This window comes from Poeciliopsis prolifica, unplaced genomic scaffold (assembly GCF_027474105.1).
Source record: "Poeciliopsis prolifica strain line A6 unplaced genomic scaffold, Auburn_PproV2 SCAFFOLD001, whole genome shotgun sequence".
Classification (NCBI taxonomy): domain Eukaryota; kingdom Metazoa; phylum Chordata; class Actinopteri; order Cyprinodontiformes; family Poeciliidae; genus Poeciliopsis; species Poeciliopsis prolifica.
In genome coordinates, this window is record NW_026562376.1 from 13,013,929 (window position 1) to 13,028,083 (window position 14,155).

General features: G+C 37.5%; 1 protein-coding gene across 1 annotated transcript in view; it reads right to left on the bottom strand.

The window, feature by feature from the left end:
• banp (BTG3 associated nuclear protein) overlaps nt 1–14,155 on the bottom strand; it is a 39,120-nt gene that overhangs the window by 11,600 nt on the left and 13,365 nt on the right. Inside the window, exons 10-11 of the mRNA XM_055037994.1 lie at nt 13,326–13,397; nt 11,376–11,420 (exon numbers count right to left, since the gene is read on the bottom strand). Of these exons, the coding sequence (XP_054893969.1) occupies nt 11,376–11,420; nt 13,326–13,397 (117 nt within the window). The remainder of the gene's footprint in view (nt 1–11,375; nt 11,421–13,325; nt 13,398–14,155) is intronic.

A 14,155-nucleotide genomic window follows, 5' to 3' on the forward strand; every position in this document is an offset into this window, starting at 1 on the left:
AATAGTTTAAAGACTTAAATTCTGCATGGTGCCTTGCTCATGTAATTGACTTTAACTGATAGATAACAAAAAGCAAGACATAATTCTGAAGAAACAGGAAAACATTGAATGGTTTTCAAAATGTTTAACAACTGAAAAATTGTGGTGACTTGTGATCAGATCATTTATTTTGACATCTTTGGTGATGAGCTCCAAGTCTATGAGCTTTGAAAGCCTACCTGTCATCACTCTAAGCATTAGCTATTTTATTGGATTCTGTATCAGATTTAAGTTTAAATTCTGACTGGACCACCATCACAGGAAGCATGCTGACATCATTAGAAGATTACTTTAACCTAAATCGGCTCTGCCAGAGCATCTTGGAAATCCTGTCCATTTGCTTAACATTTTATTAAGGCTTTCATTGTGACTTAATACCTTAGACCTCAGGCAGTGGATTCAGTTTGTGAAAATAAATAGATCTGTCAGCAGATTTTAAATGCTTTACTGCTGCCCTTCCCAATTAGAGATCAGTCGATTGGTAATCATTGTTCTGCGAGGCTTACAAGCAGATCACATTAGCTGGAGTAAATGGAAAATAAACCGCAGCAACGGAGAAAAGAGCTCTGAAAAATCAGCATTTAAAATTCTCTGGAGGCATTGTCAGTAGACATAAAGAGGGAGAAAAAGAAACTTTTAGTTATGCTGTAATGCTTTTAATAAGTCCCACAGAAAAGTAGTTAAATACAGCAATACTAATCCCAGGGCAAAAACAAACAAAAATCAAAGGGAGAGATAACCAGCATGACTCAATGTGGCTGTCTTTAAGGCTTAAAGTACAATCGTCTTCTTTCACTTGATGTAACCATCGTAACCATAAATAAGAGCTTTTAGAGGACTAAATCATTAGTAAGACTTAATACTCCTTTAAACTCAGCTGTTCAACAACTAAATCCCCTCCTTTTAATTGAGCACGTGTGAATCTGTGGGGGCTTATCCCTTTGTTTAATGTGTTCTGAAGCCTGACTCCATACAGATAGGGGGGAAAAAAATACTCTCAGAGGTCAAACCACACAAATGTGGTTCCTATCACTTCCAGAAAAATACCAGCTCTTCTTTTAGATCTTTGAAATACTAAACCAAAACAGGGAAGAAAAAAAAACATTTGGCGTTTGTGGTGCTTGAAACTTCCTCCCCATTTAGCAGCAGTCAACAACATCTGCAAAGCCTGGGCAGATGTTAAAGCAGGAACACCAGCTCTGGCTGGGTAGGCTATGTCTAACTGGAAGGGAAAGACAGACTAAGGCTTGGCTGAAACTTGGTTGTGAAAACACACATTTATACCACCAATCGTCCAACAGCTTGTTTTGTGTGGGCTTGGAAAATAAAAGAATGCCTTAAACATATCTCACTGCAATCGTTAAATTTCTTGGTTGATTGTTTTTCTTATTTTGTCTCTTAGGCTGGGGGCTTTATATGACTGTAGCTGGGCCTCAGCAGAATGATTGAATGGAAAACGATAAGCTCGGTGATAGCAACCAAAACCTATATAAATTAAAATGCAAGCAGATCTCAACAAATGAGAATATCATCTAAAATTTAATAATTTAATTCAATTTTAAGTGAACATTTATGTTTTATAGGTGATGCACACTATTTCAGTATTTACAGAATGCTGTATCCATGGACAATAATAAAAAGTTTAGTGGAAAGAAAAATTAACACCGGGTGTGAATTAATTTAAGGCAATGGTTATCCATAATAACAGAGATAGATGCTTGCCATGTAAAACACTGCGGGCATGGGCTTGCTCGACCAGCAAGTGCTTCACTGGTGCAGCAAGAGCACCTCAACACAGCTGTCCCTGGTTTGATTCCGGGCCTTTGGCCATTTGCTGCATGTCCTCTCCTTTTCTTTCTGGCATTCTTCCTGTCAAGATGCTAATTAATAAAGGCCAATGAAACATTAAAAAAAAAAAATTTTAAATCCTGTTGAATTTTACTTTTTGTATTAAATTACTAAAATAAATTACAAAGATGCAACTGTATAAAACCAGTAAAAGTTCTTGAAGCTTTTTTTAGAGGGCGAAAAGACACGAAGAACATGTTTTTTTTACACTTATCTGCAGATAAAACATGGTGGGCACATGGGCCAACACATAAAATGGCCATCACCATGTGATTCTGTAGAATGCTTGTTTTATATGAACTTGTGACCTAAAAACTTCCCAACTTTATCTCAAACAAGACTGTTTCTTCACCACAGCTCAACACCTGCAACCAATCAAACCCTCCCTTGTATCCTTTGGTTTGCAACTCCCACCAACAAACGGGGAGTCACATTAAGGACTGACTCTGGGAGATTTTTTATGACCAAACTAGTTTGAACCAATTCCTGATCCAGAGCAGGAATACCAAAGGAGTCTGATGGCAATAACAAAAGGCCACAGAGAGGGGTCGAGATGACAGAAAAACAAAAAAACACAAAGTGCCATGAAGACTTTCTCTGTTCTCAAGCTCAAATAAAACCCTTTTGTGCCTGATTGGCGAAGGCATTTTTACAATGCCTGTAAATTTTGTGATTTAGGATGTTGACTTTATCATGTTATCATGTTTCCAATTATCCTGTTTTATTTTGTGGAGCCAGAGACGATGATATACACAGGTTGTAAAATTTAACCAACAAAAAAAACACCCCTCGTAACAAGTCACTTTATCTCATGTTGATTCAGAAACTGCAAATGAGTCTTGATGGAGAGAGAAGTTTCTTAAATCAAATATGCCTTTACTGACACCAGTAAACTTGAAACAATTTTCTCATGTTTTTCATTCTTTATCACTTTAAACACCCATAAATACAAGTAAAGTGATATGTAGTCAGAAGACGTTCAATGACCTTTGACCGACCTACATGTAAAGTTAACAGGTTGCTCTCGATAATGACCCCAAACGTACTCAACGCCAAGAATCCAACTGTTCCAGCTCTGATTTCAGATTTGCTGTGGTCTGTCATTATCATTATTAGGTAGCTCATTATTAGGTAGATTTGAATTTATCAGTACACCACATCTCTCAGGAAAATTTAGTTTGACTGCTGGCAAAACACTTTTAAACTTTATCAAAAGAATACTTGGGGTTAACTCCCCATTGACATTTATCTTGCTCTCTGAGAAAGATTTCTTAAACAGCCACAATAATAAAACCCAAAGGTTGTGAATATTATATGCTGCTTAGTTATTCTCTTTATTTGTTTTTGGGAAGATAATTTTTTTCAAAACAAAAGTGTAATTCCAACGCTGGCTTTGGTTCGTTCCCAAGTCTGTTTCGATATTTGCAAAATTCACTGATAAAGATGTTTGTAGTGACTTGATGTGAACCTGGAGGCATAAACTCAGTGACCACATTAGCATAGGGAAAAGCGGAAATGCAATAAACAGACCTGAAGCAACTTTATGTTGCTATTATGTCAATGTTGACAAAAATCTCTGTGGAATCTCTCTGAATCAATGCTAAGTCAATGCAACAGAGAATTGGGGCTCTGTTTGCAAAAGTGGAGCCAAATGAGTAATAGCAAGGTGTACCTAATAAAACTAATTGTGAAAGAACAAGTTAAATTATATGGGCACTAAATGCACTAAAACTAAGAAATCCAACTATTTGATTCAAACCTGTCAGCTCTGGTGTGGATGCTGACTCAAAGTAAAATCCATCTAAAACATCTGCTCCATCTTACTCGGAGCAAAACCTTTCTTTGCTTTGCTCGAAAGACAGACAAAAACACAAGTGGGGGTACCCTCCTCTGCACAACTCTGAAATGCTGACTCAACCATATGCATCAACGTTCACGTTTAGAGCTTAAAGGAATCCCTCCAATCTTTTGCCCTCTATCTCCAGGGCCTAATGCCACCAGGACACAAAGCAGACCACAACTCCTTTGAAACAAAATCCGCCACTTGATCCCTAAATCCTCAAGTGTTTATGTACATCCCACTAATACGACAGATTGGTCATAAAACATCTTGTTTGCATCATCTCGTCTCAGTGTTATTCTCCCAGAGCTCTGTGAATCACAGGCATCATAACAACCACTTCCACACCAGAAACAACACTCTGAAGGGGAAAAAAAAGGGGACAAGTGAGCAACCCAGGCCACATGCCAGCAGTATGACTCCAGCACATATCACACCACACCATGTTTCTGCAAGGTTAAGCCTACACATTTCTCATCTGCTTTTTGTTTGGAAAGAACAAATCAGAACAAAGTGTAACTTCCATGCCAGACCCTTCTCAGTGGAGCTGTCTTTTCTGGCAAACAAGAGCATCCCCATTTGTGTTACAAAATGGTTTGGGAAGAGTTGGGGTCAGACACAATAAAAAGTTATATCTTTTTACAACCATTTTGTCACTTCATTCTCACGCATTTGGTCTTTCATAATAATTTGTTCCTTTAATATCCTCTCATAATCTCTTAACAAAACACTTTTTCTTTTCTTCCGGGTGCTGCTGTGCTTACAAGATCTGGCAGCAAGGCTGGATGGACCAGTGCCGAGCTGGATTCTCTTCTGTGACCCAGTTCCCATACTGACCATGAAGAACATCAATTGGGATGGGGCAACAGATGCGGGGAAACATGTGCTGACCGAAGAAAATGGCAGCAGTTCAACTATGGTGAGGAAGAGAACTGGTGGGACAGTGTCCAGACTTTAGAGAAACATGTCTAAAACCCATAACGGACGGCTGTCAAATCAGTCACTTGTAAATGATGCGAGTTGATGACAAGATCAGTGAAATTAGAAAAGCCTTTTAGGGCTCTCTTGAGATGTGCTGAATTTTCCCAGATAGCCATGGTAAAGGGTAATGATATCTGGTGGTGGAACTTCTCCAACACTGCTGGCTTAATCAACGTGGGATTTGATGCCTTTCTGAAAGTTTGATTAGATATGTTTAGCTATTTCCTGCTCTCATAAATTAGATTCAGAAGGTCTTTAATGTACATATTTTCTCATCAGTTCTTGAAATCCCAAACTATTGCACAACAGTAGCATTGAAAACTAACAACCAGTCCATTAGTGAGGTCATTTCTTCATACATTCAGTAGCTCTGACCTTATCCTGGACACTATTTTTGAAGTACAGTTTTTATTGTAAAATGTTAATTTATAGACTGTTGGGGATTTTATTGCTCTTAATTTAGAAAGTATTTGCTTTAATTATATGATGTGTCCACAAGATCCCTGAACTCCAACAAGGACAAATACAAGAGGTTTATAGATTGACAAAACACACTTAGCAAATAGAATAGACGGCCGTAGCATGAAAAACAAAGAATATAAAATTGAAGCAAGGTGCAGCATCCTCCATCTTTCAAAAAGCCCAAAAAACTTTAATACCCAGAGTTCCTGCCAAAGTTGGTCAACTTGCAAATAAAGTAACTTTGGAACTTTGGGTATTAAGTCTGACAGCTCCAGAGCTCATTCAAAGCACTGAAACCACCTCATCTGGCTTTGTGGCAACATGATTATGCACAAGTAATTCTTGGATTTAAGGCATGAAAGTTCATTTCGAGTTTGCCAGATGACAAAACAAGAAAAACTGCTCTCTGGTTTGACATAGATAAAAAATAAAAAAAATCTACAAGTCTAAAAGATCTTAACCTTGCTCACATCGTCTCCAACACACAGTAGTGCTGTGCCATTTCAACAGCAAGTCAATGAAACCAATATGCTTTAAAGATAAAGCTAGCTTTAAGATAAAAACATCCTTAAGGTCATAGGCATTTTTAGACTCAGTTCACCTTTCATTTAAACAGTTGCCTAAAGTTGCCAAGATAATGCTGACGTAAATGCCAAGAAAATGCTAATTTTGTTGGACAGAGTAATTGAAGAGATTCCATCTGGAACGCCTGTTAACTGAACCCAAACACATGGATTATAGAGCTGTGCTTTTGCCAGTACCACTTTTTTTCCCATTTTCAATACTTTTAACTTGGTATTTGAATTCCAACATAAAAACTAGAATGCTAGTCGACATGCTGTATAAGAACAAAAGAAACTAAGTGAACAGACATTACATTGGGGTCAGTTTGTTTGAGTAAGTGAACCAGCAGAGGGCATAATCTCAATTTCCATATACTAATATTACATCCTGTAACACGACTCGGTATTGCTGCGAGTATTCTCTATCAGCTATTGTCAATTTCTAGCCATTTTTAGGACATGACATGCAAACCAGACGTCTCATCTTTCTTCTCTCTCCCCTAATGTTTTTTTTTTTTTCCATTGTTTCACTTCAGCCACTCCTCCTAATCAGTCTTCTTTCATCTTCCAATCTTCCCATTTGGTCTGAATCAACAGGGTAAGATCACAGCGCAGACAGAAGAGCTCCAGATACTTACGAACGGGGGAGAACAGTAAAAGAGTAGTTATTTTATAGTTTCATGAGTCTGCCTTCTCTTTTCCTCAGACAGATTTTATTATGTAAACTAGGTCATTTGGTTCTTTGTAGACCAGTTTTGCTTTGACCTTCAGCTGGCAGAGTTGCTCTACGTTTGGGTTGTGTCTGTTTTCATCTGTGCAAATCACCTTAAACTAAACTACAAAACTTTAATTTGTACCCAGGCAGAGGGCCAAGAACACACAGCTTATGTTATGCTTATTTAATGTGCTCAGTCAAATGGTTTCATTTTGACTGAGCATAAATGTGTCCACATAATGGACACATTTGTCCACTGTGTGTACCATGGACAAATTGTACAGGCAAAGGTCAGTCTGCAGCCCTTTAAGCGTTTTAGTTTAGCCTCTCTTATCAAGACCAAATAAACTGTTACTCTTTTCACAAAGCTGGACCTTTTACCCTACTCTCTAGGGTCTAAATATATTTATTTATTTTCATAGGGAAAATGTGCTTCAGATTGCCAATTTGAAAGATATTGTGGAAGGCAAATTCCGTGTTTTTCTTATTTTTTTCCTCAATGTGTTGCAAGATTTGTCTAAACATTTTAATAAAAAAGAAAAGGCAGGACAATGAGGACTATATTTTCTTATTTATTTATGGGCTTTGTGATCGTCTACTAGCAAAAAAAAAGTAATGGTACAGGACAATGCAGCGTTAGCCATGCCCAAACGTCTTTAAATTAATGATTATCAAGGATAGAATAACAAAACAACACAAAACTACATTTTTAAAAATAAGAATTAAGTGGACTTGTTGAAATAGCATCATGCCGAGTGTATATTTAGCTGACAAAGCTATGGGTCACTGAATGAAACAGATGGGACATTAAAAGAAGAACTATCTGCAAAATCTTCAACTTCACCTCAAATGAACAGCTAGATTATTTAAACTTGGATAGAATTGGATGTTCCAACAGGACAATGACTCTAACACTCGTCAAAACCAGATTTTGTAAGGTATAAAGTTGGCCAATATTAAACTTTTGAAATGATCCTGACATGAACCAATTTAAAATGTGTGGCTTATGTGAAAAAGCCAAGTCAGTGCCGGGAAAACCTATTTAAATATTTCAGTGAACTGCGCCATTAGTAATAATAACAGCGGTCAAACACTTTGCCAGAATTGAAAACTTGCTGAAGGACATTAATTCAAATATGGTGATCGGGAGTAGATTATAGAAATCTGAATGCAAATCATAAAAGCATTAACGTAAATGCCAATAAACTTGCAAAGTATCTACTACAATTTATTATCAGCATTGTGACATGGCAACAGCTTCGAGGCAAACTAACACAAACTATTAGTAAAACAAACAAATTAGGATATTGTGACTGATTTTGCAAGGACATAAGTATTTAAACAAGCATTTGCCTGCACCTATCCCCAGTGGAGATAAAAGGATTAAACTGACAGGAGTCATTATTAAATTGCTCTCCTCATTCTGAAGCTCCTAAAGCCAGGGTTGGAGCCATCTTTGTCCTTTAAAACATAACACCTAAATTTGACATGATATAATTAGTTTGGAGACTGTGGCCAAATACAAGTCACATAAACTATGCAGAAATTATCTTGATCTGACAGATTAATGTTTGCCAATGTGTATTTTAATACTTGATGCCAGTGGGATAACAACTGAGGATTATCTTTTCAGAGGTCTTTGCAACTTGCAAGACCTCTGAACGAGCCTATTGTTCAAAACCCCATCTGTGGAAAGCTGTTAAAACACCAAGCCTCCAAATACGGCAACAAACAATTTTTTAATAGGTAACAAATCTGAAAGCAGTCAACATCCAACTTGTGGACGAAACTATTTGTTGGTTAATATAACCTGGAGTTATTAGAAGTGTCAGGTGGACTTTAAAAGACAGGTGTAACCACAGCTACACCACAGGAACTGTTTAACAAGAGGAATAGTCTCAGAGGAAGAAAAAAACAAGATTTGGGGTCTGATGAACTGCATAGGCAAAGTTACACTAACACAGACTCAGCAGTATTCGACCTTATTACCAAAACAGGGTTATTACAACAGGGTTAGGGTAGGGTTAGGGTTAGGGTAATTTGTAAACACACAAATTAAAACATTCAAGGAGGAATAAATCAGAATCATGTCCAATGTTTTTGCTTTGTAGAAGATTTTGATGAGCTTTGTTCCAAAACACACAACCGTTATCCTGATCAGGGAAAATATTTTATAATTTTGCAGCTTGCAAAAGATTTGCTCAGTGTCTTATCTGCTTGACTAAACTTTAAAGCTACTATCATGCTTGCTTAGGCCCAGTCTCCTGTGCATGTCATGATGATCTTTCTGTGTGTAATTAGATTTACAGTTTGTCCTTAGATTTGCCTGCCCTCTGGTCCATGAGAATATGAGAGCAGAGAGGCTGCAATTGTTCTACTCGATCGTTGAAAGAATGGAACGCTCTGATTAGGTTTGCAGTCGAATGGGTATGCAGCCAAAACAAACACATATCATGAAAAACAAAAATGAGAGCATTTTATTGAAGAGAGCTCCCAGAAACTGTCTTGGGAGTTTTGTGTTTGTGTCGTGTTAGGTTTTTTGCATGCCTTTAGAGAGCAAAATCCTACTCACTGGGGCCAATTTACATACTAAATGCCTTAACTTGTAAATGCAAGTAGTCATGGCATCATTGCACGGTATATCTGACTGATATGATGCAAATCTTTTAATGGGCAGTTCATGAACTCTTTTGAGAATTTGGAAATGTGCATCAGGATGTTAAATCAAATCTGACTTCAAAACTTGGTCAGGATCCTAAAGAGATGAAGAGAGAGAAAGACAGAGAGACACAGGAATGCTACCATCAGGCTCAGCGAGCGGGTCATTCGAGGACATCAGCATGCATGTGTGATTGAGTGTGTGAGAGAGGGGGAGCTACAGGATGTGCGGTGACTACCTCAATCAATTGAAAACACACGCGGAGCTAAACAGCCAGTAAAGAATACAAACAACACAAAATCCCTCATATAAAGCAGATGCATTCACACATCACAAATGTGTGCAGAGCTTATAGCATCTTGAATCTATAAGGAAAGATAATCACAGAGATCCTAAAAGGCCAATAAAATGTGGGAATTTTTGGGCAAAAGTGTGCGTTTGTGGGTGGTTTGTTGCTCCTCTCATGCAGAAAGCTTTTATATAGGGAAGTGACCACTAACTGAATCCATGAATTGAGAGAATCTAGTAATTAAAACAGGCAATCTTACTTTGATACCTTTATAAAAATACAGTGCTCATGCAGAAGTCATTCGTCATTTAAGAGAGAAAAGATGGTATCCAGCTGTTACATAAAACACCTGCTGTGGCAAAATAACCCAAAGCAGCGCAGCCAGCAGACGACCAGCGTGAGAAAAGACTTCCTCCCCTAAAGCTCTGTCTCTAGACAAACAGGACCAGATCATGAATGAGAAATTATAGCTGTCTTCAAGCATCCATATGTGACCGGCGATGGCTGAGCGCAGGCCAAGTCAGTTCTGAATGACACAAACTTGGACTGTAAAAGGGGGAACAGTGAAACTGCCCTATGTACAAAAAAAAAAAAAAAAACAGAATGGTAAAAACAAAACAAAAGACTGAGGGAGACACAAACACACTGCCAACCGTGTAGGTCATTTGAATCTAACTGGTAAATTTATATTATGTCGGACTGAGTAGTTATGAGTGGTGGGAAACAAATTACAGACTGGTCATGTTAATTGGCACCCCTGGTTAAGTTGTGGAAAAAGCTTTAAAATAAATTAATGTTTACTGCTGCAGCAAAACGCACTGAAAAATGTAGGAAAATCGTCATTTTCTTTGAAGCATGTTTAGTTAACTAGAAAAAAAAAACAACAGAAAAAATGCACTCAGGAAGAACTGTTTTTTACAAAATCACTAGTGGCACAATTGTTGCTGCCAATATTTTGTATAACCCTCTTTTGCCAACAGCACAGGACGTCAATTTCCCCTATAAACATTTCACAAGGTTGGAGCACAAACAGAGAGCGATATATTCTAAGGCTTTTCGGTCTGGCAATTGAGACGTTATAAGAGGGTTGATTTTGTGACGGTGACCCATTTCTGCATTGATGTGGTCATATTCGATTTGGATCAATATCCTGTTATAGACCCAATGACCATGCATTTTTAATTTTCTGAAAGAGACCGCAGGATTTTTACTCAAAATAGAACATCTTAAAACCCTTTAATTACCAATACTTCATGAGGCTAAGCACTCAAACGAGCTTGCATAAGGTTTAATATACTAGCTGTGGGACTAAAGGCCCACAGCATCATAAATATACCACCACTCCTAACAATGGGCTTGAATTGCTTTTTCCCATATTTAACCTTTGCTTCAAATTAAATCCAGTAGTAGTGTTGGTCAGACTCAGAGCTGATGTCTCAACTGTGCTTGGCAAACTACAGAAAACTTTTTTTATGATATTCCACCCTTTTATGGAGAATAGATGAGACAAAAAATAGCCATCTTTGGTGCAGTTCTTTAGCTGTGATCTTTTACTGGATCAATGCCCAGGCCAGCGACCACTGCGTAAAAAAAATTGTCTCTGGGTCACATCATGGACCCAGAGACCCATGACTTTCTGAGAAAGTCATGAATTCATTAAGTAGAAATTCTTGGGAAAATAAATCAACAGCAAATTTTGGAGGCATTGTTCGGTGTGCCGCTACTAAAATTGTTTAGAATGAGTGTTTCTCTGTGGACTGAACTAACTGAATGAATATTCCTTTTGACTTCAACCAGTGTATAAGTTACTATTCCAGCAAATATGCAACTTCTTTAGCATATTCATCATCTTGAGCAGTTTTAAGTTTAACATTTATTGAGCAAGTAAATGGTGGATGAAAGGATTTCTTTAGAGCAAAAGTAAAACAAGAAAGAAATGATGGAATAATTAGTCTTTCATGACTGGTGTTTACTCTTACCTGTCCATCCTGGCCGACGTGCACCTGATGAATCTGGAGGTTTCCCTAAAATGAATAAATGAAGCATCAAATAGTGAGTCAAGTCATTAAACACTGCCAAATCTTTGATGTCCTATGAACTAGATGTAAAAAGCTAATGGTGACGGCTGAAAAGTGTCAAACCAGTTTGTTTTTGCCAACTCCTACATAATAAGACAGCTCTGTCTTGCACACCGAGAAGTTGGCCTTGTTTACACAGATCATAATGAGAAGGGAATGAAATGCCCTTGTATTGATGTCAGCCTCTATATTATTTCTGGCTACATCAAGGCTTCTGTAAACAAAAATAATCTGCCAATGACACTGTAACCATTGTAAAACCTCTGAACGCCCACAATCACATTAACAAAAACATATGAGAGGAAAACATCCAAGGCTCAGCTGTTTTTTTTTTTCGTTTTGCTAATTGTATTCATGTACACATGCAACTCTGTCTGAGCTTCCATATGACCAGAGTTGTACAGTCTCAGAGGCAGTTCATTTCCTTTTCAAGCATGCTCAAACCAATGTCTTTGATGAAAGGGGCCCGTTCCGAATGAAAACATATTCTGTGAGTGGCAGCTGGCAGAAGTGGGATTTTGTTGCTAAGCTTTGAACTCCGAAAAAACAAATAATATCTTGAAATAGGAAGAAGGCAGGACGGAAAAAAAAAGCTGGGCTCAGCCACAAAGCACAGGAAAAGCTTTAGAGGTTTTCTGCCTCCAATTTATTGTCTCCCTCACTCAGTTTTGCATTTCTCACAGAAGGTCCTTTAGCACTATTACTGAGCAGGAAATAAGAAAAACACTTGGTTGAAGTGTCAATTGCTTTTGCACAAATGTCAAGCTGTCACCCATGTACAACATGTATCATGTTGAGTATTTTGATTACATGTATGTGTGTGTATACTGAGTGGCGCCATGAAACAAATCTTTCTCCCACAGCCTTGTAAAAATCATTAAGAATGATGCTGATGCAGGAATTTTTCTCCAGCAGTTTGTGTGGTTTGGGGGTAAAATATGATTTTAACTGGCAAACTATGTGTGCATGCTGTGATGTCTGATGGGGGTACAATGAGTCACAAGAGCACTAGACAGAAACAAAACTCCGCAGAAGCTGCTACAAACTAAAAACAAAAAAAAATCAGACCTCAAGGTAACAACTTGAGCTGTGCACTTCAAACTCATTGAACTTTTCACTTTTTACCACATCACAGACAGGCTTCCATGATCTTACACTGCAAAAATACAATCTTACCAAGTATTTTTTGGTCAAGTTTCTAGTGAAAATATTTTCATGCAGTTGAAATAAGAAAACTAAATTGCAAGTAACTTTTCAGCAGGATATACAAGCTTGTTTTAAGGCAATAATTCCTTGATATTTATTTTAAAAAAAAGTTTTTTTTATCACTTTTTTGATACAATTGACAGTGTAACAATTGACAGTGTATCCAAAAAGTGATGAGTATACCCCTCACAGTTAAGTAAATCTTTTCATAGGACAACACTGACAACACATAGCTCTTTAAATAGCCATTAATGTTTAACCCCACTATATCTATAACTGAAGCACAATATCTGTGGGAAAATAATTTCTCCAAAGTTCTTGAGGGGTTTAATGTTTATCTTCCACAAAAAGAAAAAATTTCTGAAATAAAAGATATGATAGTCAAAAACAGAAAAGTCGGTTGGATATTGTCAGTTCCATGAAAAACTCTCAACAATTTGCCTTCTAAAAAATGGCAGCTGTAGATATCATTAACTTTATTTCCAACCAGCGTCTCAAACAATAATGAGGTGTAACAGATATGAGATGGTTAAAAAAAAAAAAAAAAACAGTGATGAGGTGCTTGTATCATTTAACAGACAAAACGAGTTTGGAAAATTGGACCAATGTTTGACTTCAGTCAGACGAGCACTGATTAAAACTTGCCTCACTGTCCTGTGTGATCTGCACCTCTTCGCCTTGTGGCACCTGGGCGATGTGCAGCTGTCCCTGTGGAATCTGAGACACAAGAGGAAAGGGACACAAGTTTTTGTATAAAATGCATGATTTTGTGACAAAGTGTGGTTTCAAAACCAGTAAACACTGGCTTTTAACTAATTCAATGACTTTGTGATGCAAGTTCAAATAAATGAGAATAATCAGAATGTGTGACGTGTCAAACAAACAACATCTTAAAATTCAGACGTTCATATAAAAATGTCAAATCTGATTCCAGGTATCTGAGCAAGGTCCCGATAAAGAAATTTTTACATGATTGTTACTGGGACATCATTTAAAAAGAACCTGCCTGACATGTAGGCTAAAATATATAAAAAAAGATCACACAATATGCCTATATAAAGAAATTGAAGAAGATCACAATAAAATCACTACACCATTTGTAAGGCTTTAGGACTCTAAAAAACATCAAGCAGTGGTGAACCTTCCCAGGAGTGGCTGGGCACATCAATTAGTCGTCCAGGAGGTGACGAATAACATCTCAAGCTCTGCAGGTCTTACTTAGCTCAGTTAAGGTCAAATTTTAAGATCCACCAATAAAAAAAAGAGAGTGGAAAATTCCAAGGCTTATGTTGTAAAACTAATACTGCATTTGTAAACAAGATCATCAAACAATCGAATCTGGTGGTGGTGGTAGTATGACGGTCTGGGGCTGATTTGATGCTTTATTACCATGACTTGATGGAGATAACCACAAACTCTGCTCTCTACGAGAAAACACTGAGGAAGAATCTACAGCCATCAGTTTATAACCTTAA